We start from the raw sequence: 26,116 nt of genomic DNA on the forward strand, positions 1-26,116 counted from the left end.
TGAGGGCATGTTTGTCTAGGGACCCTCCACGCTTCCACCCTGACTTGCCTGCTGACCCCCACCTCCGCTTGTGACCTCCAAGCATGGCTCCCCAGGGAATGCCAGGCTGCACCCAGGAGCTTGCAGGGAGGGAGGGCACCCAAGGCGGCAGGCAAAGCCCACCTGGACGGGGAGGGCGGCACCACCTGAGCCTCCTCTCACAGAGTCCTGCGGGGGAAGGGGGGGGGGGTTGCAGGAAGGTTTTCGGAAGGTTGCGGCCAGCCCCCCACCCCGCCCCTACGTGCCCTGCTGCCTCCCACCCGGAGCGCTCGGCAAGCAGCCTTCTTACGAGCGGCCTTCGAGGGGTGCGGGGGGGGGGCGGCAGGGCGTTTCGGGGCTGGCCCAGGGACACAGGGCGGGCCGGTCGTCACCGGGGCCAACAGCCGAAGAAGCCAGGAACGGTCCCCCCACCCCCCGGCTGCCCACAGCGCAAGGAGCCAAAGAGCCGAAGCGCGGCGCTGCCCCTTGCCTTTGTGGCCTCGCGGGCAGCGGGTTGTGGCGGGCGGGCGCCGGGGCAAGCCAGAAGGGCCGGGCGTCAACCTGGGCGCGGGAGCGGCCGGCAAGCAGGCAGCGTCGGCCGCGGCGCCGTACTCCAACTCCCAGGATTCCCGGTGAGCGGGAGGGATCAAGGCGGGGGGGCGATGGAGATGAAATGCCCGGTCTCCCGCCGCCTTCGCTCCGCGCCCCACCCTGGAAAGGCGCCGCCGGGCCGATTCCTGGGAGCCACTTCCAGCGCGGTTGGGTTGGGTGGGGGGGTCCCCTCTTGGCTCCCGGAGGGAGGGAACCAGCCTGGACGCGGGCGGGGCTTGGCTGCTCCGGGCGGGGCGAGCGAGCGATCCGGCGCATCAAGCTGCCTGGGAAGCCCAGCTGTCGCCGGTAAGTGCGGGGCGGGCGGGGACGAGCAGAAGCGGGGGTCGCGTTGCATGGGCAGTCGCCCCCGAGTCCGCTGCTCCGTGGACAGCGCCGGATCCCGCGGGAGGAGCGCGGCGTCCAGCTGCCGGCGGGCTCTTTGCCTCCGGCTCTGCTTCCCTTCCCTGTGTGCCTCCCCGCCGGAGCTGGAGCGCGGAGAGCCCCGGGAGGGCAGCCGGGCCGAGACAAGGAGCTCTTGCCGCCCCTCCGTCCCTCCATCGAGGCGGTGGGAGGGACGCTCTTGCCGCGGCTTGCCCTGGCGGCTGCCTTGGCTCCGACTCTCTTGGCGAGGGCGGGCACACTCGGAAACCGGCCGGGGAAGTCGGGCTGGCGCGGCGTCTGCAAGGGAGGGAGCTCTGGCCGGCGTCGGATGCGGCCGCTTGGTGCTCTTGGCGGCGGGAGGGGAGTCCCTGGCGGAGCCGTTCGGCCGGAGTGGCCCTTTTAGAAGGCGCCCCCCCCCGCCGCCGCCGCTTTCCCCCACGACTGCTTTGGGGAGCATTGGGAAGACCTGCCTTTCATGGCCGCCAAGTCTTCCCCTGAGCGTATACTGAAAAATATAGGAGCTTTGGGGCCTGCTTGGCCTTTGCCCGGTGGGATCACAAGGAGCCCTTGGCAGATCCCGGTTCCTTAGCTTTCCATTTGGCTTAGAACAGGGCCTTTCTTCTGTGGGCAGTTGTCACCTGCAAAAAACGTCTCCAAGGTGGAATAGGGCCTAGCTTGGGTTCTCCAGGGGTCCCTTGCTTCCCTCCCTTCCTTTCTGCTGCCACAGTGCTTGGCACAAGCCGCCTCTTCCGGCCGCTCCTTGGCATTCAGTCTTTCTTTGAACCAAAGGTACATCCTTGGGATTAACTGCATTTTGGAGTGCTGATGAGTAGAAGGGAGGCTGCAGTTGCCTTCCTGGTGCGCTCCATTGCAGCCCTGGCATCTGCTTGTCCTGGCGATGGTGGGCATCACTTAGCCTTTGAGTGCCCCCTCCTCCTCTGGGGCCAGAAGGGTCCAATCTTTGCAAGAATGAAGGGAAACACTTGAGCCCAAGTCCAGCCCTGGATGTTACGCTAACCTAAGGATCCAGTGGCCGCCCTGCCTTCCTCTGCTCTGCCCCACAGAGGCCCACTTCCTCCCCGCACACTCACCTCGGAAGGAGCCCCCCAGAATTCCTGCCCAGGTTTCTGCGACTTGCACAGCAGCCTGCCAGCCTTGCGAGGCCTGTGGGTGTCTTCTCGGGCCTGGCTGCCCCCTCCTTCAAAGCTGCCCCCGCATTCAAAGCTCAACCTCCTCCCTTCCCAAACGGCTTCCGTGACCAAAGTGCTCAGGGGCGGGCTTTGAAAAGCCTCCAGCAGGAGTCCTCCACCTGACACCCTTTCCTCTCGGCGCCACTCATCAGGGCACAGAGCCCTGAGCGGCGCCTTTCTTCATGTGCCCTTCGCAGGTTCCTGGAAGCTCTTTCCCGCTTGGGAGGATCTGAGCAAATGAAGCCCCTGGTCGCGTACCAGAAGGTAAAATCTCTCGGCCACACCAGGGATGGGGTTGTGCTGGGTGGGGTTCTCTTGCCTGCAGGGTGATGATGCCCAAGGTGCCCCACTGCTAATCTGCAAGGGGAGGGGGTTGCAAAGCCAATAAGAGGCCCATACAGCCCCTGCCCCAAGCAAATGGGGCTGCTGAGTCTGCAGAGCTGCTTTCTGTTTGCTTGATGAAAGCCAATGGATCTTCCTCTCAGAGCTTTCCTGGGGCATTCTGGCTGGGCCGTGTCCATGCCGGTAGCTTGGAGTGGCCCTGTTCTTGCCCTGTGGCTTCTTCCTGAGGGTGGAAAATTTTTGTGTGCTCCTTCCTCACAGCTGAAGGCACCGGAGAGCCCTCGGGAGCTGCTGCCCCTGGCCGAGCAGCTGGGCCAGACTCTGCACCAGGTGGGTCTTACACCTGTGGTGGCATCTCTCTTCTTGTTTTCAAATGGGAGGCCCAAACCCGGAGGGGGGAAGAAAGAGAGGCATTAAGCCCACCCAGTCCGGCAGTCAGGCCACACCGGGAAGGAAGGCTAAAACCAATTTGCTTGAGGCCAGCTAGGATCTTGTCAGTCTGCTTGTGCTGAGCCCCCTTCCTTTGAAGGGTTTGAGCTCCTTCCACAAGTCCTCCACCCCCCCCTCTCGTTCTGGGCTTTCAAATGCTTCAGCCCCTTTTGCCTGGGAAAGATCAGCACGCCTCTCCACCTTCCTTGTTCGCTTCACCTGCTCCCTTCTCCACTGGATATTGGTCCTGAGCAAGGGCAGCAGCAACCTGTTTGGGCGGCCTGCAAGCTGGGTTTTCCCCTCCAGAGTTGAGGGGGCCTGAGCAGCAGTTGGGCTGCTTCCAGACACTGCTTGGTCAGCAGGCACTGAATGGCTCTGCTTGTCCTCAAGAGTCCCCAGTAATAAAAGCAAAGCAGCGAGAGCCCGCCAGGCTGCTACCCTCCCCCACCTGGATTGTGCACATGGGTATTTGTGGTTAATGTGGTGCTGAGCTTCCTTCTTTCTTTGCAGTTCCATGGCTCTGCACTGGGGAGGCCTTGCCACAGCGTCTCCGGGCTGTGTCCTGCAGAGCCACCCAGCCGATCTACGTCCATCCTGCCCTGGGACTTCCAGTGCTTGCTAGTGACGGCCATTTTGTCCACTATGCTGGTGGTGGCCCTGGTGGTCCACTCCTTCTTCTTTCCCTTGCACGGTTTGGCCACATTAGGACACGTGGCATCGGTCCCACATGTGGATCACAGGTGCAGCGACTCGTGCAGGTATGAACGCTGCTTGTGATTTTCTTGAACTCTGGCTTCAGGTAGAGAGACGTCATGCCGTGGCCTACTGTAAATGCCTTTTCTCCAGCAGAAAAGGTGGTGGCTTTGTTTAACTGTGAAGAAGAGTCTTCAGTTCTGTTGGGCCTTTGTCCACTTGCATAAAGTATTGCACAGAACGAAGAAGACGCAGGTGGCCCTTCCAGGAAAAAGGGGTCCGGGCGCATGAAAGGCTGGGCAAGGGGCCTGGGAGAGGAGTGGGGATTCTGCCAGAACTGTCTTGCCTCACTAACATCCTCCTGGAGAAACACATGTGTATAGCATCACCTACACCCCCTGCTTGCATGCCAGAAGCCCACTAGCCCCATAGCACCCCCTCATGCAATGCCCAGAGATAAGGCTGGGAGACTCCACTGTTGCTGGCTAATGAGTAAAATCCCTCAGACTGAATGCCTTCCTGGAACACCGTAGATGTTATGGGGCTTCCCGGCTCAATGAGTGCAATGTGATGTGAGTCCCTTTTGGAAGACAGAAGCACCCAATTGTTCCCCCAGGAGTGTGCTGGTGGAGAGCATCCCTGAGGGAGTGACATACGATGACAACAGCACAGCCGGCCCTTCCACTTTTGAGACTTGGCACAGCCTTCTGAGAAACGCAAGGAGCTCGGTGGACATTGCCTCTTTCTACTGGACTCTCAGCAACCAGGACACCCATACCCAGGATCCTTCAGCCAGCCAGGTGAGGGGAGGAGTGCGGAAGTCCCAGGCTCTTCTCCAGGGAGGGCGAGGGTCATGCTTGGAGGAGGGATCAAGCCCAAGGGCAGGTCCTGAATCCTGTGGCTCAGCAGGTGGTCCACAGACTGGGGCAGAAATGGGCCCTTAGCTTCATCCAGAGTTCATGAGGGCAGGATGGGGACCAATGTGTGGAAGCTTTACAGAGGGAGATCCAGGCTTGGATTAAGGAGAATTTCCTGGCTGAGAGAACTATTACAGAGGGGGTTACCCAGGTTCCTGGAGTCATGAGGGTTTTTAAGTAATGGCCTAGGTTCCTGTCTAAGGTTCCTGCCCTGGACAGCTGGCTGACTAGAAGACCTCAAAGGTCTCCTCCCAGCCTCCCTGGCGTTGGGCTTAGAACGGCCCCTTCTTCAGAGATCTGTACAGTCCCAGTTTTCACAACTGGTGACTTCATTTTTTTTCATCTGTCAGCCATCTTCCAACCTCCAGACTTTTCTTAGGTGTGTGGCATGCATTGGCTGCTAATGCATTGGGGGGGGGGGTGGCGGCTCTGGGGATGACAGGGCCAAGAGGCAGATGCTGATTAGCACATGGATCTATGGCCAAACCCACATGAAACAGGCAGCTAATTACACAGGCGTGGAGCCACGTGTGGCTTTGCCGTCCGTCAAAGCTCCCTTTGAGGGCAGTGGAACATCCATTGGTTCAGGCTTTGGTTACGGAGGGAGAGCAAAGAGCCTCTCTCACTTTGACTGCTATCCAAGGAATGGAGAGAATGGCTGTGTGCAGCTCTCAGGGGAGAAAGCAAGTTCAGCAGCAAACAATGAACGGGCTAGGCCTGCTCTGCTCCACTGACCCAGGCTTCGTCCGAGGGGCCATCAGGGATCGAGCCAGGGCTGGTTGGGTAGCATGTGGGGCATCGCATGTCCCCTCGGTGAGAGGGCCTCCTTGGAAGGAAGAGGGTTTCCTTCCTGCTCACCCCATCCCCGTCACTTCTCTGCTGCCTCCTGGACCTTTTGCTCTCCCACCAGGGGGAGGAAATACTGGATGAACTGCTGCATGCTACCAGTCGAGGGATTGCACTGCGGATAGCAGTCAACCCGCCTTCTGCCCGGATGCCCAGTACCGACCTTCAGCTCCTGGAGAAGAGTGGTGAGTTTTCGCCACAGCAGGCTCAAGTCAGTTATCGGGGAGCTGCAGCTCCTGGCGGCTCTGGGTCTGCCTGGCCCCTAATTAGGGCAGCGAAGAGGCCCAGTCAAAGGAGCCCAGACCAACCATGGCCTTTGCTTCTCAACACACAGGGGCCCAGATCCGTCAAGTGGACTTACCCAGGCTGACCCGTGGAGTCCTGCACACCAAATTCTGGATTGTGGACCAGCTACACATTTATCTTGGCAGTGCAAATATGGACTGGCGTGCCCTTACACAGGTAATGCCTTCTTGCTCAGCCTATCTGGCCTTCCCTCGCTCAAACTTTGAGGCTCCCAATGAGGGTTTTAGGTGTCTCCTGTAGGGACGCTCTGAGGGCATTCTCCGTCCCTCAGTGGAGGCTTTCTAAAGGTTCCAGAAGGCAGGCTCCTTGGCACCATCAGGCAAAACTAATTTGCCCAGCTGTCCCAACAAAATTGTTGCTTTATGGCTTGGTATGCTGGAAGCCAAGATGGTGTCTTGGGGTTTTGAGTCATTCGGAAGACTCCCCCTTTTTCTGGAGCATCACCGGGGTAGTGGGTGCACCTTTTAAATTATGTGCTGCAGCTCCTTGTTTCCCATGTGGGGACAGGAGAGCAGCCAATTCTCCTCTCTGATGCCAGGTGAAGGAGCTCGGGGCAGCTGTCTACAACTGCAGCTGTCTGGCCCAGGACCTGGGGAAGATGTTTGAGGTGTACTGGACCCTCGGGCTGCCGAATACCACCATCCCATCCCCCTGGCCAGCCAATTACTCCACCACCTACAACAAGGAGACGCCCCTGGAGTTGGAGCTGAATGGCACAGAGGCTGCCGTCTACTTTTCGGTAAGGACCCGTGTGTGGACATGGTGAAGTGCTTTGCTCCAAGCAGCTGACAGGTTGCGTGTGGGACCCTCTGGTCACCCTCAATGGGAGAAACATCTTGGTTTCTGCTAAGAGGCTTCAGCAGGACGAACAGCGGGCCCTTCTGATGCATTGGGGTTCGTTCCCACCAGCCCTGCCCATGCCGAAGCAGAGGCAGGAGACACAGCTGGATTGCTGCTCCCCTGGAAAAAACCCAGCACCCCCCCCCTTTTGACAAGATGAGGGGGCTTCTTTCCCTGGGCAGACCAGGCTCCCAGCCAGATTTGGCCCTTGGAAGGGGGCTGGGAGGTGCCAGCTCACCACCACTGAATGGGGCGGAATGCCTGCTGCCTTCTAGGACAGACTTTGCCTGCTTTGCTAAGATGATCGTGATGTTGAGGTGGGTGTTCTTTTGTGCTGCCCAGAGTGCTCCCCCAGCCTTGTGTGCCACCGGGAGGACGGACGATCTCCAGTCCCTGCTGAGCATCATCGACGGGGCCCAGGAGTTTGTCTACGTGGCTGTGATGAGTTACTTGCCCACCATGGAGTTCTCCCACCCCAGGAGGTAAATCGGAGGAAAGCAGCAGTGGTGAACATCATCCCAAGCATTTGAGGAGGCACCCTCCCTCACAGCAGCCCCACAGAGGCTGGTCCCTTCCAACTCTGTTCTCCTGTTCTGACTCCAACCCTGCTCTTCTCCTCAGGTTCTGGCCAGCCATCGATGATCACTTCCGGAAAGTGGCCTATGAGAAGAGAATCCGCCTCCGCCTCCTGGTCGGCTGCTGGGGACACTCCAAGCCAAACATGTTCCCCTTCCTGCGCTCCTTGGCGGCCCTGCAGGACAACCGCACCCACTACAGCCTGGAAGTGGTAAGGGGCCCGATGGCGTCCTGCCCTTCCCGAAATGAGGGGCTGGCCTGCTCTTTCCAGTCCTGCACAAACCTCTCTGGGAGTTGCTCTGGGGCTGAGCAAGGAGCCGTGGGGGGGCGGGGGGGTTGTCCCTCCACCAGTCCAACAAGGCCCCTCCCTAACCCATCTATCTGCAAGTGCCCCTCCTCCGACTTGCCTCCTCAGAGACTCTTTGTGGTGCCCGCAAATGAGACGCAGGCCAAGATCCCCTATGCCAGAGTGAACCACAGCAAGTTCATGGTTACAGACAAGGTGGCTTACATCGGTAAGTAGGGAGGGCTCAGATCAGCGCAGGCTGGGAAGGCCTGGGGGAAGTGGGGCAGGGGGGGGGGGGAAGCGGCAGCAGGCTGGCAAGAAAAGGAGCTTCTCTTTGGTGGTGGTGGGGGAGTAGGTTGCAAAGAGGAAGGGCTTGCTGGTCCCACCTTGGAGGGCTGGTGTCTTTAATGGGGGGGGAGGGGGTTCCTGGGAATCCCTCCTCATCTCCCTCTCCCCGCAGGAACTTCCAACTGGTCCGGGGACTACTTCCTGCACACGGCAGGCTCTGCCTTGGTGGTGGCTCAGAGGTCGGGCGGGGACCAGACCACCCTCCGGGAGCAGCTGCAGCGCATCTTTGAGCGGGATTGGCACTCCAGATACAGCCGGGAGCTGGACCCCCGGGGCCAGGGGGCGGAGTCTCTCTGCAGCGCTCGCTAGAGCCCTGCCTGGCGGCCCGGGAGAAGCAGCCTTCGCCCCCAGCACCCCCGCCCCCGGCACTGGGCAGAGGGCGGGCGGGGTTTAGAGATGGGAGGGGTCGGTTTCCGCTGGTCCAGCTGCTTTGGAGGAAGGGAGGGGCGTGGCCAGACATGGGGCGGGGGCGCAGCGACACTTCCTCCCGCCTGCTGGATCCCCTCCCCCCCCCGTCTAGGCCCTGCTTTGGGCGATTAAAGGCTCCTTTCCAGCCTCTCGGTCTTGTCTGTCTCTCTTGCTCTCTTCGTGGCAAAGGCGACCTACCGCGCGCGGGGGGGGGGGGGAAAGTTCGGAGCGCAGGGCGGCCGCCGGAAATGACGCCGCGCCGCCTTCCGGTGCGGCCTGTGGGAGGCGGGGTGAGCGGGGGCGGGCGGGCGATGAGCCCCGGGAGCCGCGCGGCGAGGTTAGGGCCGGGCCTGGACGGCCGTGGGGCGGCCGCGGCGGCTTCAGGCGGTGTCGCTCTCCGCAGGCATTCCGGCCGCCCCGCCGGGAGCAGCGCCATGGCGTCGGTGACGATGGGTGAGTGGGCGCGGGGGACCCCCTCCCCTACCTGTGCGGGGTCGCTGTGGCCCTCCCGGCCTCCCGCCCGATTAACGCCGCTGTTGGTCCCGCAGCCACCTCGGAGTGGATCCAGTTCTTCAAGGAAGCCGGGATCCCCCCGGGCCCCGCGGTCAACTACGCCGTGACGTTCGTGGATAACAGGCGAGTGGCTACTCCGCGCCCTCCGGGTCCTCTCCCTGGCCCTCCCGGGATCGAAACTTTCAAGCAGTAAAGGATTAACGTAGACTAAAATAAAGTAAGAAAGAAATCAAAGGGAAAGTAAAAAGCTGAAGGGAAGAAAGAGAGGGAGAGAAAAGGGTAGCTTCCAGTGTTCTTCAGGGCAATTTATAAGCACAAAGCTATTTTATCTTTTCTCCTTACGTTACTTTTTTTTTTAATAACTCCTTTTATAGTTTACCCTGTCGAATCAAAGCTGTAAATCAAAAGTTCATTTTTATCCACCCCCACCCCCCAAAAAAGCCAGTTTATAAAAAGCTTCTGGTCACTAATAAATTTAGGCAATATCTTTTCTCTGATAAAAGAAACCAATTTATCAATTTTGCCAAAATTTTGACAATTTATCACATGAGAACTGTTAATATTTAAATAATCGTGACTTTTCTAACATCCATTTAGTCTTAAAGGAAAAGTTCTGGCTTCAATTGAATATTGACCTTTGGTTTTATTTTTCATATTTCTTAACCAATCATCTTTTTTAAAATTGTCTATATCAAAGTGTGTATTTTAATTCATTTTAAAACATTTTTACATGTTTATCATGCATGACAAAATGTCCATGATGTTCATGCTTCCAAGATAGGCTTCAAGTGGCTTTATATCTTCTACATGGAGCCATCTGGCACTTCATTTAAAGAATTTCTCAGGACCTGGTAGAGTCAAAACAAGGATTTGTGGGAATTGTGGTTTATAGAGTTGACCGCTGCTGTCTGCATCCTTGCAGGATCCAGAAGAATATGCTGATGGACCTCAATAAGGAGATCATGAATGAGCTGGGTATCACGATAGTTGGTGATATTATTGCCATTCTGAAGCATGCTAAAGTGGTATATCGGCAGGTAAGTTCTATGGAACTGTTGCTCATCCTTGCTTCATACATTGAGGCCTCGGACATTTATTGAATCATTGTCTTCAGGATGATCTTTCTGGTGCTGAGACCAATCAATGTAGGGCTTTTGGGATGTCTTAATAATTCTGGATTTTGTACTTTGGCGCAAGGCATGGTGGCTAGGTGGTGAAGATGTTCCCCTCCCATTCAGAAGGTTGAGAGTCCTAGGTAGCAGCAGGTATTTCTCAAGGGGCCAGGAGAAAATATCTGCTGCGAACTCCATGTAGGCATCAGTAAGGGCACCTGGCCAGTAAAGGCTCAGCTTTATTCAGCCACCCCATTTCTACTCAAAATTAAGGGGTCACAGGATCATAAAAAGAAAAAAAGATTGTTACCTGGTGATGCCAAATAATCTTTGGCCCGGTGCAAGGAGACTGCTCTGAACAGTGCACACGGAGAGTTTCTGAAGTTAGTCTTCAAGCTCTGGAGCAAAGAAATTCTGAAAGGCTGAAACTCAGATGCTTCAGCAACTATTGGCCATTTTTGCATCTGAGGCTCTGCTGTTCCTCAAGCTGCCTTTTCTCCAGAATGCAACATTTTAACCTGGGGGCTTGATGCATTTCTTCTGGTTTTGTGGCCCTTTTGCTGCATTTGGGGAAGATGAGTCCAGTTTCCTGACCTGCTTATGGTCACTTTATTATTGTGGGCATTTTCTCCTCCAGGAAATGTGCAAAGCTGCAACAGAATCAGTGGCCTCCAGCCAAACTGCTTTGCAATCTGAACTCCGCAGGAATGCTAATACTGGTGAGTACAGGTTGCCTGTGTTGCTGATCACAGAGTCTCAGCAGAGTCCATGGTGGCTGTTCTTTACAGTTGTGATCTCACCAATTTCTGCAGCTGCCACCAGGATGATTGCCAACAGTTTGAGCCGAGACTCTCCACCTTCCACTCCTGTTCGGAGGCCTGACAGCAATGCCTCCAAAATCTCCATCACCGTATCCAACAAAATGGCAGGAAAAAGCACCAAAGCAGGTAATTTTAAAAATCCATGGCTGAATGTATTTCTCTGCTGGCAACTTCTGTTGTAAGCGGCACCGCTGTCCCTAGGAAACTCTGTTGTATGCAGCTGTTGCTTGTGTTGTGCTCAATCCTGTTTCCGAGGAGCGGGATAGGAAATGCATTGGGAATGCTGCATTTGAGGAGAAGCTTAGCTTTTCTTCGTCTGAGCTATTATTCCCCCATGCCGTGATCGGGTGTTCTCCTTTTACAGTTAGAGTATTCAGGCCTAGGCTTCTGTTGCTTCCACAAAGGTAGAATTGAGCTCCTCAACTGGAGGGCCTGGAGCCAAAAATGAACAGGCCACTCAAGAATCAGCAATTCCTCTTTTCACATCCCAATGGCTGTGCTTGTTTGGGCTCCTGAGCAGAAGCGGTGGAAAGTGTTTCTTGAGGCATTTGCAGGCAGCACAAGACATCCATTGAACTGCATCTGCTTGCTTATATCTTCTTGCTATGGCAGCTGTTTGCACTCCTCGGGCTGAGAATCCCAGCATCCCAGTGAAACGGCGCCGCGTCACAGCGGAGATGGAAGGGAAGTACATTGTCCACATGCCCAAAGGAACCACTCCCAGGACTAAGAAGATCCTGGAGCAGCAGCAGGCAGCAAAAGGTACTGCAGCTATCTTGGGGGGGGCGGGGGAAGGAGGTTGTGGGAAACTTGAAATGAAAGTGGGGGTAAGGATGAGCTCTTAAAAAAACAAAATTTTGATCAGGATAAAGATGCCATTAAGCAAAAGTGGCCAATTAAGAGCATTTGTTCAAACCAAATCTCTTTTTATCTAATAATAGGTGTTTTTTTCACAAAAGTCACTGAGCTTTTTCTGGTCTTTTTTGCAATACTAGGCAGAGTTCCCTTGAGAGGAGCTTCTGCTCCTTGTCTCCCCTTTGTAGAGAGACATGACATCTCCTTCCTCCATTTTCCTGAAGGGAAACTCAAGGGCCTCCTTCAGAGCAGCACGGAGGCAGGGGAATAAAAAATAAATCTGTAGCTCGATTGTTTTCTTGAGAAAAGCCTTTCCTTTTCTAGTCATTTCGTAGTGCAAATGTTGTATGCATCCATGTTTGTGTTCTCGTGTCAGGTTTGCAAAGAACGTCTGTGTTTGACCGGCTTGGTGCAGAGACTGGTGGAGACACAGCCATAGGAAACAAGGTAAGAGTGGGGGGTGTCTTCTTTGCGGTTGATGGCAGTTTCCCTACTTTCCTTTTTGGTGTGTTTTCCACTGACTCAGTGGTCCCCAGCGTATCGGGTGCTGGCCCAGTTGCCCTGGGTGGGAGGTGGCAGTTCTCATCTGCTGGGCTCCCTGACCATACGTGGATGGGACCTGTCCTAGCATGCCCCTCCCTGAAGAATGCAGCTATAGCAGGTTCCTTCAGGGGAGAGGATCCTTTGCCTGAGGATCTTGTTTCTGACCCAGCAGCACTGGACTTCTCTGGTTGGTTGGTTCTTCTTTTGAAGGGCCTTTCTTTCTGTGAGAAGGAACAAGCTATAAATGGCGGAGGGCTCTTGTCATGAACTATTTTTGGTTGGAGGTTGCAGCAGTCGCTCGTGTCAGGAAGACAACCATGCCTTGTCAGCTGCCCCCTTACACTCACACTGGTATAAATTCATTTTAGGAGTAGAAGTCTAGAGAGATTCTCTATGTTGAGGAGTAGAGCATATGAGTTTGGTGGCAAAATCGAAAGTCTGATAATGTCTATTCCATCTAACAGATGTTATTAAAAGGATCACGTTTTTTGTGATCCTGCAGCTCACTTCAAATGTGTGAGGGACTAAACTGGGATAAGATTTAAACAGGTGAGGTGGGAAAGGAAGACTGGTTGGTTATGTAGATACAGGTGAGACAAGATTGCCTAGTGCAATAACACTCTACTGTGTATGTTGAGATCTTGAGATTGCCTGAAATTTTTTGATGTGACTTCATTAATCTCTGGCTTATCTGTGATAATGGTGATTGCCATCAAATCATTGTCACCCACTTAGATAGATTTTCTCCATAATTGTCCGTCCCTGTCCTGGAACTTCAGCTCTTCCCCATTACTGTTGTCCCCCCACCTGGCTGCTGGTCGTTGCCTTTTGCTCTTTCCTTCCACCTTTCCCAGCATCAGATCATTTCCCAGAGAGCCGGGTCTCCCCAAAGTAGCATGCTTAAGAGTTTGGACATTTGTTCTTCAGTGAATTCTGGATCTGATCAGCCATCAATTTGTTTTCTTGGTGGTCCGTGACATCCTCAGGAATCTTCTCCAGCATCAAAAGTTCAAAAGTGTCTGTGCCCTTTCTCTCTCGCTTCTTCAAAGTCCGGTTTTCGCTTTCACAGTGTGTCAGAGAACGCTGTACTGTGGCTTGCAGAGTTCTAGCCTTTAAAGCCATAGGCTGCATTCATGGTGTCTTCTCCAAGCCTCTGTGTCTGCTGTGCTGAATGCTGTTCGGTAGCATAATTCCTGACCGCTTGTGTCTTTAATGTTGGCTGATCCTAAAAGGCCAAAGCTTTCCACCACTTCAGTATCTTGATTGCCAATTCTAATTGCTTGATTGTGGTACTTGTGAACCCTCCTCTGCACCACCAAATGGTTTTCCTCCCCCCTTTTGGGAATGTGAACTAATGGCTTTAAACAGCTAGGCAAGGTGCCACCAGACGCCTCCCGATTCTTTGCCTGAGCACAAGTATCCTTGGCCTGCCAGAGTGCTTCCTCTCCAGAGCAGAGGGACCCAGAATCACCCAGTCACTGAGCTCTGCTCTGTCTCTCCACAGCCCACAGGAGTGTTCAGCCGGCTGGGCGACATGCAGGACGACAAAGCGGCTGACAGTGATGATGACAGCTCAGTGCTGCAGTATGCAGGAGTGCTAAAAAGACCCTCCCAGCCCAAGGAGATCTGCAAAGTTGGCGTCGCCATCAAGGCTAAAGCTACCAGCTCTGAGCCCAGGCAGGGGGCGGCTGATGCCGTAACCATTGCAATTCAGCGACGAGGGAGCAAGAGTGTGGCTGGAGCTGCCACTCCTGCCAAGGAAGAGATGCAAGGCTTGTCTCCTGCCCCAGGCAGTGTGAGCAAGAGACTGGGCAAGCACTCGCTGAAGCTCCTTGAGGCCCAGGACAGCAGTGTTACCAGTTCCAGGAGCAGGCCGGACTCTTCATTCCGAGTCACCATAAACAGAACTTTAGGGAGCTCCAAGGTAAGCAGCTCCAGTCCTGCGGAGCCCCCCAGTGCTCAGATGGACCACACGGGCACCATCAGTGTCTTTAAGAGACTGGGCAGGAAGACTTTGTGAGCCTGGCCTGGGACCCTGCTTGGAGGGAACTTCCAGACGAGGAGAGGGCAAGCGAGTGTGTGTGTGTGTGTTCATCTCTCCCGTCACCTCCCTTTGTGATGTGAGCGGGTGGCTGCATTCCGGAGCCAATGCGGGTCTGCTTCTGTGAAGCTCTTGTTTGGTTCTCCCAGCACTGCGTCCAGAGTTGCTTAGGGCCATGCACTGGTTGAGGCAGCCGAAAGCCCAGTCCTAGCAGGGTGCGAGCACTCAGAAGGCCTTGAGGAGAAAGCCAGGAGTTCTGGGCAGCCCTCTGAACACACCTTTTGTTTTCTCTCTGCAGGTGCTTGCTCTTTCCTAGGAAGTAGTGTCCATAAGAAAGACAGGCGGCCCCTTCCTTCTTTTCCCTTCTCTGTCCTGAGCTTTCATCTGCCGATCCTGGAACACCCACATTCCAGGAAGGGCAACTGGCCTCTTTTAGTGGATGCTGGAGCTGTGCAATTGGCAAGGCGGGTCTGGCAGCGTTCTGGGTCTCTCTCCTTTCCTTTTCTGTTGTTTCAGAGTTTCTGGTTGAGAAACGCCCTTCCTTGTCTTCTGTGTCAGGATTCCTAACTGACCTAGCTGCACTTCTTTTGCTGCACTCCTGAATGAAGCTGTTCTTGGATTGGGGGTGCGCGTGTGCAAACAGCTGCACCCACATTACCTCTTAGACTTTTTTTGATCAAACAAAAGCAAACCCATTTTTTTAAAGCACACATATCCAATACCTGGAGGCTCTTCCCTCACCTGCCATGCTGAAGGTGGCTGGCATCTCTGGCTCAGTGATAGTATTTCTCCCCCACTCCTCCCACTTCTGGTTCCTGCTGTTCTTCAGTCGTGGGGGGGGGGGGGGGAATCCTGGATTACAGCAGGCACACACCCTCCTCTGGCTTAGACCCTTCCCCTCCACCCCCCAGCTGGCATGATTCGAGGTAGGGCAAGCACAGCTTTGGTCTTGGCCTTAGGAAAGGGCTGGGAGAGGTAGATCTGCCAGGAAAGGGCAGCTGGCACTGATGGGCCCCTACGGTTTACCACCGGAAGAAGCCCCAGTTCTGGCTTTTACAATCTCCTTTACAGACGACCTGTGAAGTCATCTGCCCCCACCCCCGCAAGGTCTTGGGGACGGGGGGGGGGGGGGAGAGATCTGGGCACGCAGTGTCTTCTGCCTCCTGCTGGGGGGGGGGAGTCTTCTGGCTTCCTCCCCCCGCACATCCCCCAGAGCCAGCGGGCCGAGGGGGGGTGTTAAGGAGGAGCAGCGCTGCCCTCCCCCATGAGCCGCCCCTCTGCCCCCAGGCCTGCCGGTTCAGAGCGCCCACAGGCACCAGGTTGCAGGCGGGGTTAGTCGGAGGCGCCTATCGGGGCTTCGCTGTTCGAAAGCGGGCTTGTCAATTGGAGTCGGTGTACATCGGGATGATGAGAGCCTCAAGTTGTAGTACCGCGGCCGCGCAGCCCTCGGGCCGGGCCGGCAAAGGTCCGTTCACAATAAACGCTCTTTCCGCTCGGCTGGCCTGGCTCGACTCTTCTTTGCCCGAGCGGCAGAAGCATCGGGGGGAGGGGGCTCGGGTCGCCTCTGCGCACGCGCAAGGGGACGCGTCGTTTGCGCAGCCGCCTGGACTGAGGAAGGCGCCTGCGCAGAGCGGCAAAAGCTGGCTGGCTGCGGGGTTGTTGTCGTTCCTGCTCGCGTCCCGGCCGCCCTTCCTGCGTGCGGGCCGGGAGGAGGCGGGGTTTCCGGGCGCGGGCGCCGTCGGACTTGACGCGACGGCAGCCCCGAGGATGGCCCCGCGGGGACGCCGGTAGCGGCGGCAGGTAAGGGGGGGCGGGGGCGACGCCCGCGGGCCCCACCGCCTGGCCGACAGCGCCGGCGCCGCGCGCGGCGCATTCTGGGAGGGCGGCCGAACCATTCGCAGCGCGGGGGCGGCGGACGCGGCCATCGGCGGGGGACTAAGGCTCGGGGGGGGGACGCCCCCGCGGCTCGTGTTCGGTCACGGCCCGAAGGCGCTGATGGAGCCGCCCGGCCTTCCCGCGGCGGCGGCCCTGAGCCTTCCTGCTCGCCCCCAACGCTGCCCGGGAGGGAGGACGGCAAAGCTGGGCCCCAGGCGGCCGCCCGGGCTGAGTGGGGGCTGGCGGGGACGGAGCTGGCGCTGGGCTTTCCCGCCCTAGAGGCTCCCGGAAGACTTGGGACTCTCGGACTGACCAAGCGCGGTGGGGGGCGGGGGAGGCCAATGGGCTGCCCCCTCCCCTCCCGCGCCTCACCAGCGCAGCCCCCTGGGGCAGGTGGGGCTGAAGGGGGGAAGTCTGGAGCTCCCCCACTGGGAGGGCTCCGGCCACAGAGGCTGCCCGGTGGGTTCTTGTTTCCCCGGTGAGCAGAAGCTCCGGCCTCCTTGCCGTCCAGAGTCCAATCAGGTTGGGATCCAGGCCTGGCCTGGTCGCTCTGCGAGTCGGGGGAGACACAAGAGCAGAGGGGGGCCATGCAGGGGGGCGGAAACCAATGCAAAGGAAGAGCCCTCCGGCTGAGAGGCGGGGGATGTCCTGCCCGCCCAGGGCCTGCGCTGGTTCCAAGCAGAGCGTGCAGAAACCTTCCCACCCGAGGAGTCCTTTTCCCCAGCCTCCCTTTTGTGCACCCCACAGAGGTCTCTGCATCCGCCCTTCTACCTCGCCAGAGGGTAAGGCGATGCTGCTCCCTCCTAGGGATTCCTGGCAGCCTAAGTGTCAGTCAGAGGGTCCGACAGCAGTAGTCTAGCCCTGCCCTCCGCACGCTCAGCCTCCCGAGGTCTCTGATCTCCTGCTGGGAGAGGTGGTGGGGGCCGCTTCCAGGAGAGCCACCGGTGCAAGACTGCCTTGACTCCAAGCCCTTCCATCTCTGGGCAGCAGAACGTGGCCTTGGAGCCTGGATGCTTAAGGTGCTGCCCTGGCTACCTTCTAATGCATTTGGGCTTCTTGGGGCCTTGAGTTACACGGAGGGTGCATTTTATTCCTTTCTAGGGAGGGAGAAGGCTTCCCCCCCTCATGTCCTGTATCCCTCCTACCCTCTGCGATTAGAGTCCCTTCAGCTTTCCCAGATTACTTACAACTCGAGGTGCCGTGTGAAAGCCTGGTGCTTGTTGTAATGCCGAGCTGCCATGCCAGTCCGGTCCCTGCCCTCTGCCCTTTGAAAGGCCTTTTGCCTCCTGGGCAGATTCCAGCCAACTGCTCCACCTTCCCTGTGTGCTTTTGAGGAAAGAGGGGAACGCAGCGGCTTCTTTGGCCAGGGAGGTCAGCTTTGCTCCCTGCTCTTTTTCTGGCTGTCAGCAGAAGCAGAGCCAATGGGAGGGGAGACTCCTGTCCTTTGGCCCAAGCCTGGGCTGCTCCATTCCTTTCCAGTCTTCCATAATGGACTCCAAACCTTGGTTGCAACACACACACACTTGCCATAGGTCCCTGCTCCTCTCGGCCTCTGTAGCAACAACAGCCAACACAACATCCTTCTGGGGAGTCTTCCAACTGGGCCAAGGAGGGAATAGGCTTTCTCTTCCCACCTCCAGCAGCCAGCCATCAGGAAAGGGCACCGGAGGCAGATGACAGAAAGTGGCTTCTCAGAGGATAAGAGCAGGAGCACTTGAACTTCTATGCAGCACTCTGAGCGCTTTGCGGCATCTGGTCCCCAGCACTCTGGGTGCTCCTAATGCACAGTCTCTAGTTTGGGGCACCCCCATTTAAAAAGCAGAATAGCAAACCCGAGGCTGGGAAGAGGGTCTCTAGACGGAGTTTGTTTAGCGTGCAAAAAAAGAGGCTGCAATACTTCCCCAGCCTCTGGAGGTGGCAACCCAGGAGGAATGGCATTGTTCTTGGTTGCCCCAGAAGGACCAGCACCAAGGAAGGAGGGTCAGGCTAGACACCGAGAAGGACTTCTGGACTGCACAGGGCAAGCTGTTGGCCAGTTGAGCAGGCTGCCAGTGAAGGGGCAGTGGGTTCCCCTTCGCTGGGGGTCTTTGCTTCATCCCATTGAAGCGCAGTGCCTGCAGGCTGCTCCATAGGACGGCTCCGGTGGCTTGTGACTCGGGGCTCCCTTTGGCTACTGGAGAGGCTGCAGCTCTGCCACCTCTTCCTCATCGCCTGGCATCTTTATTGCTGGGGCTGCCTCTCCGAACCTCCTTGCCCTCGGGAGGCATTTCCTCTATGCTCTTTCTCTGCCCACAGAAGCGTTCTGCCTCTCCATGTCAGACTCGCTCTGGGAGCCTAGCAGAAGAACTGCCTTACGGAGACGCATCCAAGCTTAGCCATGTGCTCCAGCAAAGCGTGCAAGTAACAAGCCGCTTCTGGAAGGTCCCCGTGGCAAGTCTGTGGCCTCCTGCCTCATTACCGTGGCCCCTCCAGCTGGCCACGGTCCTGTGGGGTGCGGCTGCAATGCCTTGGCTCTGACTGGGAGGCCAAGGGGAGCCAGTGGAGACCATGTGGCCTTCCATCAGTCATGGGTCTTAGCCATCGGCCAGTGCAGATGAGGGGAGGGGGGAGCCAGGCTGGTGTCGATGGTGGCTTCGTAGATAATTTCACAAGAGTCCAGAAGTCGAGTTTGCTCTGCGGTGCTGAGTGGGCAGCGGGGCTTCAGGTTGGCCACCCATGTTTTCAGGGTAGCAACTGTTCCCTTCTCCCCGGCAGGTCGCCAGGCCGCCTGTGGCCCCCCTGGCAGGCAGCAGCCCCTCTCCGTGCCCTGAGGCGGCAGCAACATGAGTGAGGTGTCAGTGATCAAGGAGGGATGGCTGCACAAGCGAGGTGAGCGGTGCCCCACCTGTCCCGTCAGAGGCCCTGAGCTGCCAGCGGGGCTTCTCCCCCCGATGGAGGCCTCCCCCCTGGAGAGTCGGGAGGCTCCTTGCTTTGGCTGCAGCTAGTGGAGGCCCTGGGTAGCCTTCCCAGAGGGGCCCTTGGCTGCTGGGCTGCATTTCCTCCTGCCCAGGGAAGACCAGCGGTTGCATCTTTTGCCACAGTTGTGGCTCTATGGTCTGTGCTCTTACGGGGCTGGACTCAACCGTCCAGGACTCAAAAAAAACCAGTGGAGGCGTCTTGGCACGAGCCGTTTGCCACCGGGCAGGCCCCCTGCTCCTCCCCTGAGCTGCTGCTGCTCCTCGTCCAGTCCTGGCTTCTGGCAGACAAATATAGACCGCAGCTGGGGGCTATTTTGGTCCTGCCATGGCCTGGAGGGGTGGCAGCTGTGGCAACCCTGCTTTTCCCACGGGGGGCTTGGGGAGGAGAGCAGCCCCCCTCCCCCCGAAAGCTCTGGCCTGGACTGAGCTGCCCTGAGCAGAATCCAGGAGGCCTCCCCTCCCCTCCCCCAGAAGCTCTCTCTCCAGCCAATGGAAGAGAGGGTGACCTAGGAGGATCTCTTCCTCTTCCAACCTTTAGGCAGGTGGAGCCTTTGGGGGGGGGCGAACGTGGAGGTGGATGGGGTCACCCCTCTATGCCTGCCTACCCTGTTTGATCATTGGGGGGCAGAGCAAAAGCTGCCTGATCCCTGGGGGCGGCTGGGTTCCCTCCCCTGGGTAACCCTTGAAGGCCTTTCCAGGGGAATACATCAAAACCTGGAGGCCCCGATACTTCCTTCTCAAAAGCGACGGTTCCTTCATCGGCTACAAGGAGAAGCCAGAAGCTGCTGACCACAGCGCCCCCCCTTTGAATAACTTCTCCGTGGCAGGTGCGTCGGCCAGGGTCTCTTGGAAAAGGCGGGCCTCCAGGCACGCTGGCAGAGGAGCTTCCCCCACCTTGCCAAGTGAATCGGGCGTGTGAGCAATGGGTACCCTGGCACTGCCCTCTTCCTCTCCGCCTCTCTGCATTGGGGAAGCCGCCCTGGCTGAGCCTGTGTAGCTCTTGGTGGGTGGAACTGGGCCAGACCGGAGTCCCCTTGAAAGGGCCTCTGGGAAGGCTCCCTGGGGAGACTCCAACCTGGCGGCCTTTTCCTCCTCCCCCTCCTCCCCCCCCCATCTCCCCAGAATGCCAGCTGATGAAAGCCGAGCGGCCCCGCCCCAACACCTTCATCATCCGCTGCCTGCAGTGGACGACGGTGATTGAGCGGACCTTCCACGTGGACTCGCCAGAGGAAAGGTGAGTGGGCAGCCCCCAGGCCTCCCTTTGACCGCCATGAGCAGCTGCATTTCAGAGGCCGGATGGGAGTGGTGGGTGGTCTTTTGGGGGTCTTTTCCCATCCTGCTACATCGTTCTACATCGAACGCTTTGGCAGCAGAAATGCCCAGCTTCCCTGACCGTGGCATCTCCCTTGCCCAGCAGCGGAGCCTTCTGCCTGGGGCTGCCCCATCTCAGAGCCTCCTGGCTGCCTTGGCTTCTCAAGGCTTCTTAGCACCCTGAGCGCTGCTTTGCGTCTTCCCAGGGAAGAATGGATCCAGGCCATTCAGATGGTGGCCAACAGCTTAAAGAACCAGGAGGAAGCGGAAGAGGAGGACAGGATGGAATACAAGTGTGGCTCCCCCAGCGACAGTCCGGGGGCCGAGGAAATGGAGGTGGCAGTGACCAAGGCCAGAACTAAGGCGGTAAGCAAGTCTGCGGGTCTGCGGGAAGGAGATGGCCGCTGGTCTTGGCTAGTTGAGAGGGGCTGTCAAATTACGGCCGTGGGATTCCAGAGGTTTTCCCTCAGGCAGGCAAGGAGCGTTCTCTCTCTCCCCCTCTCTTGCTCTCCCTCCCTCCATCTCTCTCTCTCTCTTTGTGCCTTCTGTTGCCAGACCATGAGTGACTTCGACTACCTGAAACTCCTGGGAAAGGGCACTTTTGGGAAGGTCATCCTCGTACGGGAAAAGGCCACGGGGCGCTACTACGCCATGAAGATTCTGCGCAAAAAGGTCATCATTGCCAAGGTGGGCGGAAGCTCCGGCACCTCGGGGTGGGGTGGGGGAGTGGAGAGGCTTGGCCAGGCCAGCAGCAGATTGCCTTGGGGGACCTGCCAGAAGGCTGCTGCCCAAGAGCAGGGCAGAGAGGGGGGGCCCCATCCAAGGCTTAGCGGACAGAGGAAGGTGTTTAGGGAGGCCCTGCTCTGACTGATCCAAGCCATCTCAAGACCTGCAGGATTCTCCTAGGGTAGAATTCCCCCGCCTTCCCTTCAGAGGACAACTCCCCCCCCCCCGCCCTGGGGTCCTTCCTCAGAAAATCTGGGGGTGGGGCGGCCCTTTGGAACCGGGGGCTTTCTGAGCCTGGAGAGAGAGGAAAGAGCTCCCAGAGAATTGGATTCTGGGAAGCCCCTTTCCTCTCAAGCTACCCAAGGGAAGAATGGATCAGAGGGACCCCCCCCCCCCCAAAAAAAAACACACAGAGAGAAGTTAGCCTTGTGGCCGAGGAGCGCTACCTGTTCCAGCCATGTTGCTGGCCCCGGGAAGGGTTGCCACTCCGGCTGTTTCCCAGGAGCCAGGGGAGGCCGACGGGGGGCGCTTGGGGGTGAAGGGCAGGTGTTTGCCAGGCGCACTGGGTGAGGAGGCTCTTCTCTGTTCCAAGGATGAAGTGGCCCACACCGTCACAGAGAGCCGAGTGCTGCAGAACACCAGGCACCCCTTTCTCACGGTACATGCTGAGGGGAGGCTGCCCAGGATCCAGGGGGGCTTTGGAATCCTTCCCTGCTAGTCGGAAGTAGGCCTTGCTTCTGGGTTGAGTCGAGGGGGCGCATGGGGGTCCTGCTCCAAGGGCCCAGTGGAGGCTGGCTCAGTTCCACACCGAGGTGCCAGGTGAAGGAGCCTCTGAAGCACCCTCCTCCTCCTCGTCTTCCCCCCCCTCTTCCCATCAGGTGGCATCCGAATACACAAGGCAGAAGAAGGAAGAGGGTTGTGTGCCAAGCCTGGGGTTGGTTTTAGTCAGAGCGCAGGGTCACGGTGGGCAGGGAGGGAGCAGCTTCTCTGGAGATGCCATCCGTCTCTGAGGGAAATCTCTGCCCCTCTTTCTAGGCCCTGAAATATGCGTTCCAGACCAACGACCGCCTCTGCTTCGTCATGGAATACGCCAACGGAGGGGAGGTGGGTGTGCGCCCTGAGTCCCTTCCTGGGAGTTGTTGCAACTCGCTCTCTGGAAGCAGGAGTGGCCTTTACGCCAGGCATCCCTGTCTGGCTGCTTCCCCCTGACCCAGCTCTTCCCTTCCAGCTTTTCTTCCATCTCTCCCGAGAACGCGTCTTCACGGAAGAGCGCGCCCGCTTCTACGGGGCTGAGATAGTTTCTGCCCTGGAGTATCTCCACTCGCGGGACGTCGTCTACCGAGACATCAAGGTGGAGATGAGGGTCCAAGGGGGTGGCCCCGGGTCAGCTGTGCAGGGCGTGGGGGGGGGGGCTCCCCTCGGCTAGGGCCCAACTGCCTTTGTGCCTTTTAGCTGGAGAACCTCATGTTGGATAAAGACGGGCACATCAAAATCACGGACTTTGGACTGTGCAAGGAAGGCATCTCTGATGGTGCCACCATGAAGACCTTCTGTGGGACACCGGAGTACCTGGCCCCAGAGGTAGGGTGGGAAGGGCGGTTCAGCCTGGCCCAGTCACAGGGGGTCCGGGACCTCCTCCTCCTCTGGGGCCAAGACCGGCAAGTGGGATGGCCTTCAGCCCCCCTGCCAAGCGCTGCGTGTCTCACCCGGCTCCTGCCCTTTGCCCCACAGGTGCTGGAGGACAACGATTACGGGCGGGCCGTGGACTGGTGGGGCTTGGGCGTGGTCATGTACGAGATGATGTGTGGCCGGCTGCCCTTCTACAGCCAGGATCACGAGCGCCTCTTTGAGCTGATCCTCCTGGAGGAGATCCGCTTCCCACGCACCCTCAGCCCTGAAGCCAAGGCCCTGCTGGCCGGCCTGCTCAAGAAGGACCCCAAGCAGAGGTGGGGGAGTCCCCGGCTGCCCCCGCTCCCCCGAGGCCTCCGCTTGGGAAGCAGAGGGTGCCGGAGCCAGGCTCCTTGGGCTGGGTGGCTGGATGTGCCGGAGAGCAGGGGTGGCCATGAGTTGGATCTTGGGGAGGGGGGGCAGGGGGTCCCTTGAACAGAGTTGGCATGAATACAGCATTGGAGTAAATGACAATTGACTTCTTCGAGAGATTGAAATGAAGGCTCTTAATGCATAGTTGGCACGTATGACGTGAGCGCCTTCCTCTGGGCAGAATAGGCAGTGAGGAAGTGTTGGGGTGCAGCTGTGGGCGGGGAGGGGGAGAGCTGCCACCTTCACCCTGAGGAATTCCTCCTCTTCCCCAAAGGGCTTGGTTGTCCCTCAATCGGGATTTGCCCTCCGCCTGAATCTGTGGACGCACTCACGCACATAGAAAGCAGTTAACCAGGCCTTTTCTTGCCAGGCTGGGGGGCGGCCCCAACGATGCCAAGGAGGTAATGGAGCATCGGTTCTTTGCTGCCGTTAACTGGCAAGACGTGGTTCAGAAGAAGGTAGGCCCTGCGGTGCTTCTCCCCTCTGGGGCGCTCCTGGATGGGGAGGGGGAGTTTCAGCACGACCCCACCCCCCCCGCGGGGCGAACTAAGCAGGCTCTCTCTTGCCAGCTCATGCCTCCTTTCAAGCCCCAGGTGACGTCCGAAATAGATACACGGTACTTCGATGACGAGTTCACAGCCCAGTCCATCACCATTACGCCACCAGACCGATGTGAGTAGGGGGCTTTGCATTGGGAGGCAGGCCGTGGGAGAAGGGGGGCTCATCTAGTTCTTTGCTTCTGGCTTCACTGGAGACCCCTGGCCGGGCTGCTCTTGTCCACAGATGACTGCGTGGACCCCCTGGAGGCCGACCAGCGGACCCACTTCCCTCAGTTCTCCTACTCCGCCAGCATTCGGGAGTAGGGCTGCAGCACCTGCTGGAGAGAGCCAGGACCAGGGGTGATGCCACCTTCCCACATCTGGGAGCCAAGCGGAAGAGCCTGCCCCTGCCCCATCGGCCCTTGCAGTCAGGACCAGCTGGCTCACTTTAGCCCAGGTCTCCCTGCCCCCTGCCCCCCCCCCCCCAATGCCGCATCCTCTCTCCTTGCCTCTGGGCCACCGCTGAGTTTCACACGGAAGCTCCTTTGGCGTGTTTGGTTGGCTCTGCCACCAAATTGTGTCGGTGGAAGGGCAGGGAGCACCGTTCGCTGCCTCATTCATGGGATGCCACCCTGGACCCCAGAGGGTGGAGGACCCAAGCACTGTGGCTTGCAAGGCTGTGCTAAGAGGGGCAGAGCCCCAAAATCCCGCCCCCCTGTTTCTGTGGGATAGTGGCCGGCTGGCCGGCCAGCGCTCAGGTGCCTCTTGGGGTCAGTGGCCTGGCAACTGTTGCCTTGTTGCCCTTGGATGGGCTTCCCCATCACCTCCAGGGGGGCTGCTGCTGCTGCTGCTGCTGCTGCGTTAACAGGAACTTTGAGCTGCCCTCCAAATAACGGGGACCTGGCCCCCACTTAGAACAGAGGCCTTTTCAAATGGAAACCAGGGGGCCGGGCATAGCAGCTGCCCCTTGTAGTCCCCGACAGTCCCCCAGCTGCTGTTTGCATGGCCCAGCAATGGCCCTCGCTGGAGCGATTGGGCCCAGCGGCCCCTGCCCATTGGTTCCCATGAAGCGGGGGGGGGGGCTCCCCTTGGGGATCCAGGGGGAGGGAGGGGGCTCTTTTCTTCCCTCTTTTCAGCTGTGGAAGATGCCTGCCTGCCTGCCTGCCTGCCTGCCTCTCCCGTCTCTGACCCTGTGGGCATGGCAGCTGCGGGTAGGCCGCCTCCCTCCTTCCCACAGCTGCAGGGCCCTGCCCTGGGAGGAAGGGAGGTTTGCTACCCGGGCGCCTTTCGCCTGGCTCCCCAGCCCTGTGTAGCTTGACCAAGGAAGGCACAGGCCAGGCTGGGCAAACTGGGGCTGATGGGAATCTGCCAGGGCACAGACACCATTCAACTGAATTGCTGCAGAGGGCCCAGAAGCCCCCCAAGCAAAGCCCCCCCTCCCCCGCCCGTGTTGCTAAAGAGGAGATTGTGGTCCCCTGGCAAGCATGGCCAGAAGGCGGACTGACCTTCCTGCAGCCCCAGCCCACCCACCCCTGTGCAAAGAGTGGGAGGCTGCTCCAGCTGTGTAGCTGGCAGGCCAGAGCGGTCCCTCCTGCCCACCTATGTTGCCTCTCGGGCAGGTACCCAAGGACGCCACCTGGTGGGCTGGAGGGTCGCAAGCGCCCGAGCTCACCTTTGCTCTATCGGACTCCTGTCGACCACAGCAGACCTTGGGTTCCCGTGTCTTGGGTTTTGGGCCAAGGGACTCCTGCCAATGGAACTGTGCCAGGGACTCCTGCCAATTCCACGATTGCTCTGGGGTCTTTTTTGTACAAAACTGGGATCAGCGAGGGGCGCAGTATGAGCCTGGCTACAAACATCCATGGCAGTCCTGCCTGGCCTCCCGTGCCTCAACTCCAGTGGCAGTGGCCCGATTCCACTGGGCAGAGCCCCCAAGCAGCCCCTTCCCTGATCCGATGCCCTGAGGGGCTCTGTGTCAAGTCAGAGGGAGGGGAGGGGGGCTCCCTCAGTGAATGCGACTCCCGGCCGGCTGCCCCCGGTGCTGCCTGCTTGCCTTGAGGGCGGCTCCCATCGGGCACTCCTGGGGGGGGGGGGAGGGAGCCCAGCTGCTCCAGACCCACCAAGTGGCCTTCCTTTCAGCAGACCCGAAGTGCCGGCAGCCTCCGAGCCTCCTTGAGCCTTTTGGGTCTGCCCAGAACCAATCAACCCAGGAGGTGCCTCAAACTGGGGTTTGGCTTCCTGGGGAGGACGTCTTGTGCCCTGCTGAAGTTGCAGGGCTGGGGAGGATCTCTTGGGGTCTTTGGGGAAAGAATAGTTTTTCACGTTTGCTGTAGTTCTAATTCAGATTTACTAATTTAATGTTGCCCCTGTTAGGTTAGCGTTGCGGGATGTTTTCTGCCCCACTGCTGGAGATCAGCAGACAGAGATCCTGAATTCCGTTTGTAAAATAAAGTTTACTGGAGCGTTTTTGTAAATGGGGCTGATAAGCACAAAAACTGGAAAGGCTTTTTTCCCCCTTTTTGGTAAACCACGGAATTGCCTTCCTCTACGCTCAGATTTGTACGGTACAAGCAATAAAAGATTTTATTTCTTGGTTATGTGGTGGTCTTTTT

General features: G+C 58.2%; 3 protein-coding genes across 6 annotated transcripts; all 3 read left to right on the forward strand.

The window, feature by feature from the left end:
* Window positions 1-83: 83 nt before the first annotated feature.
* On the forward strand, window positions 84-8,318 carry PLD3 (phospholipase D family member 3; the record flags this gene model as incomplete). Its single annotated transcript, XM_081961641.1, has 13 exons — window positions 84-151; window positions 306-650; window positions 2,378-2,444; window positions 2,784-2,852; window positions 3,462-3,709; window positions 4,261-4,444; window positions 5,472-5,592; window positions 5,742-5,869; window positions 6,252-6,452; window positions 6,896-7,035; window positions 7,175-7,340; window positions 7,545-7,644; window positions 7,876-8,318. 13 exons carry the CDS (start codon window positions 84-86, stop codon window positions 8,070-8,072), a joined length of 2,034 nt encoding a protein of 677 aa, XP_081817767.1. The 3' UTR covers window positions 8,073-8,318.
* On the forward strand, window positions 8,222-15,552 carry LOC309396547 (uncharacterized protein C19orf47 homolog; the record flags this gene model as incomplete). 2 transcript variants are annotated; one of them, XR_014176131.1, is made up of 9 exons in its annotated part: window positions 8,222-8,624; window positions 8,720-8,807; window positions 9,607-9,721; window positions 10,434-10,515; window positions 10,609-10,743; window positions 11,230-11,379; window positions 11,849-11,919; window positions 13,520-14,541; window positions 14,575-15,552. XR_014176131.1 is itself a non-coding variant. In XM_081961719.1 (8 exons), 8 exons carry the CDS (start codon window positions 8,222-8,224, stop codon window positions 14,033-14,035), a joined length of 1,560 nt encoding a protein of 519 aa, XP_081817845.1. In that variant the 3' UTR covers window positions 14,036-15,552. The 2 variants fall into 2 exon arrangements, 1 of the variants encoding a protein (XP_081817845.1); XM_081961719.1 differs by having other exon boundaries at window positions 13,520-15,552.
* Window positions 13,841-26,101, forward strand: AKT2 (AKT serine/threonine kinase 2). Of its 3 annotated transcripts, none has more exons than XM_081961721.1 (14): window positions 13,841-13,939; window positions 18,686-18,799; window positions 19,587-19,715; window positions 20,011-20,122; window positions 20,406-20,565; window positions 20,755-20,886; window positions 21,518-21,583; window positions 21,961-22,029; window positions 22,154-22,276; window positions 22,378-22,506; window positions 22,657-22,871; window positions 23,336-23,423; window positions 23,535-23,637; window positions 23,749-26,101. In XM_081961721.1, the coding sequence occupies exons 2-14, from the start codon at window positions 18,754-18,756 to the stop codon at window positions 23,826-23,828; spliced, it is 1,452 nt and encodes a 483-aa protein (XP_081817847.1). In that variant the 5' UTR covers window positions 13,841-13,939; window positions 18,686-18,753; the 3' UTR covers window positions 23,829-26,101. The 3 variants fall into 3 exon arrangements, with proteins under 3 accessions (XP_081817847.1, XP_081817848.1, XP_081817846.1); XM_081961722.1 differs by lacking the exon at window positions 13,841-13,939 and adding an exon at window positions 15,667-15,856 and having other exon boundaries at window positions 23,553-23,637; XM_081961720.1 differs by lacking the exon at window positions 13,841-13,939 and adding an exon at window positions 15,668-15,856.
* Window positions 26,102-26,116: the final 15 nt, after the last annotated feature.

The sequence above is a fragment of the Natrix helvetica genome (genome assembly GCF_964273705.1).
Source record: "Natrix helvetica genome assembly, chromosome: 9".
NCBI classification, from domain to species: Eukaryota; Metazoa; Chordata; class Lepidosauria; order Squamata; family Natricidae; genus Natrix; species Natrix helvetica.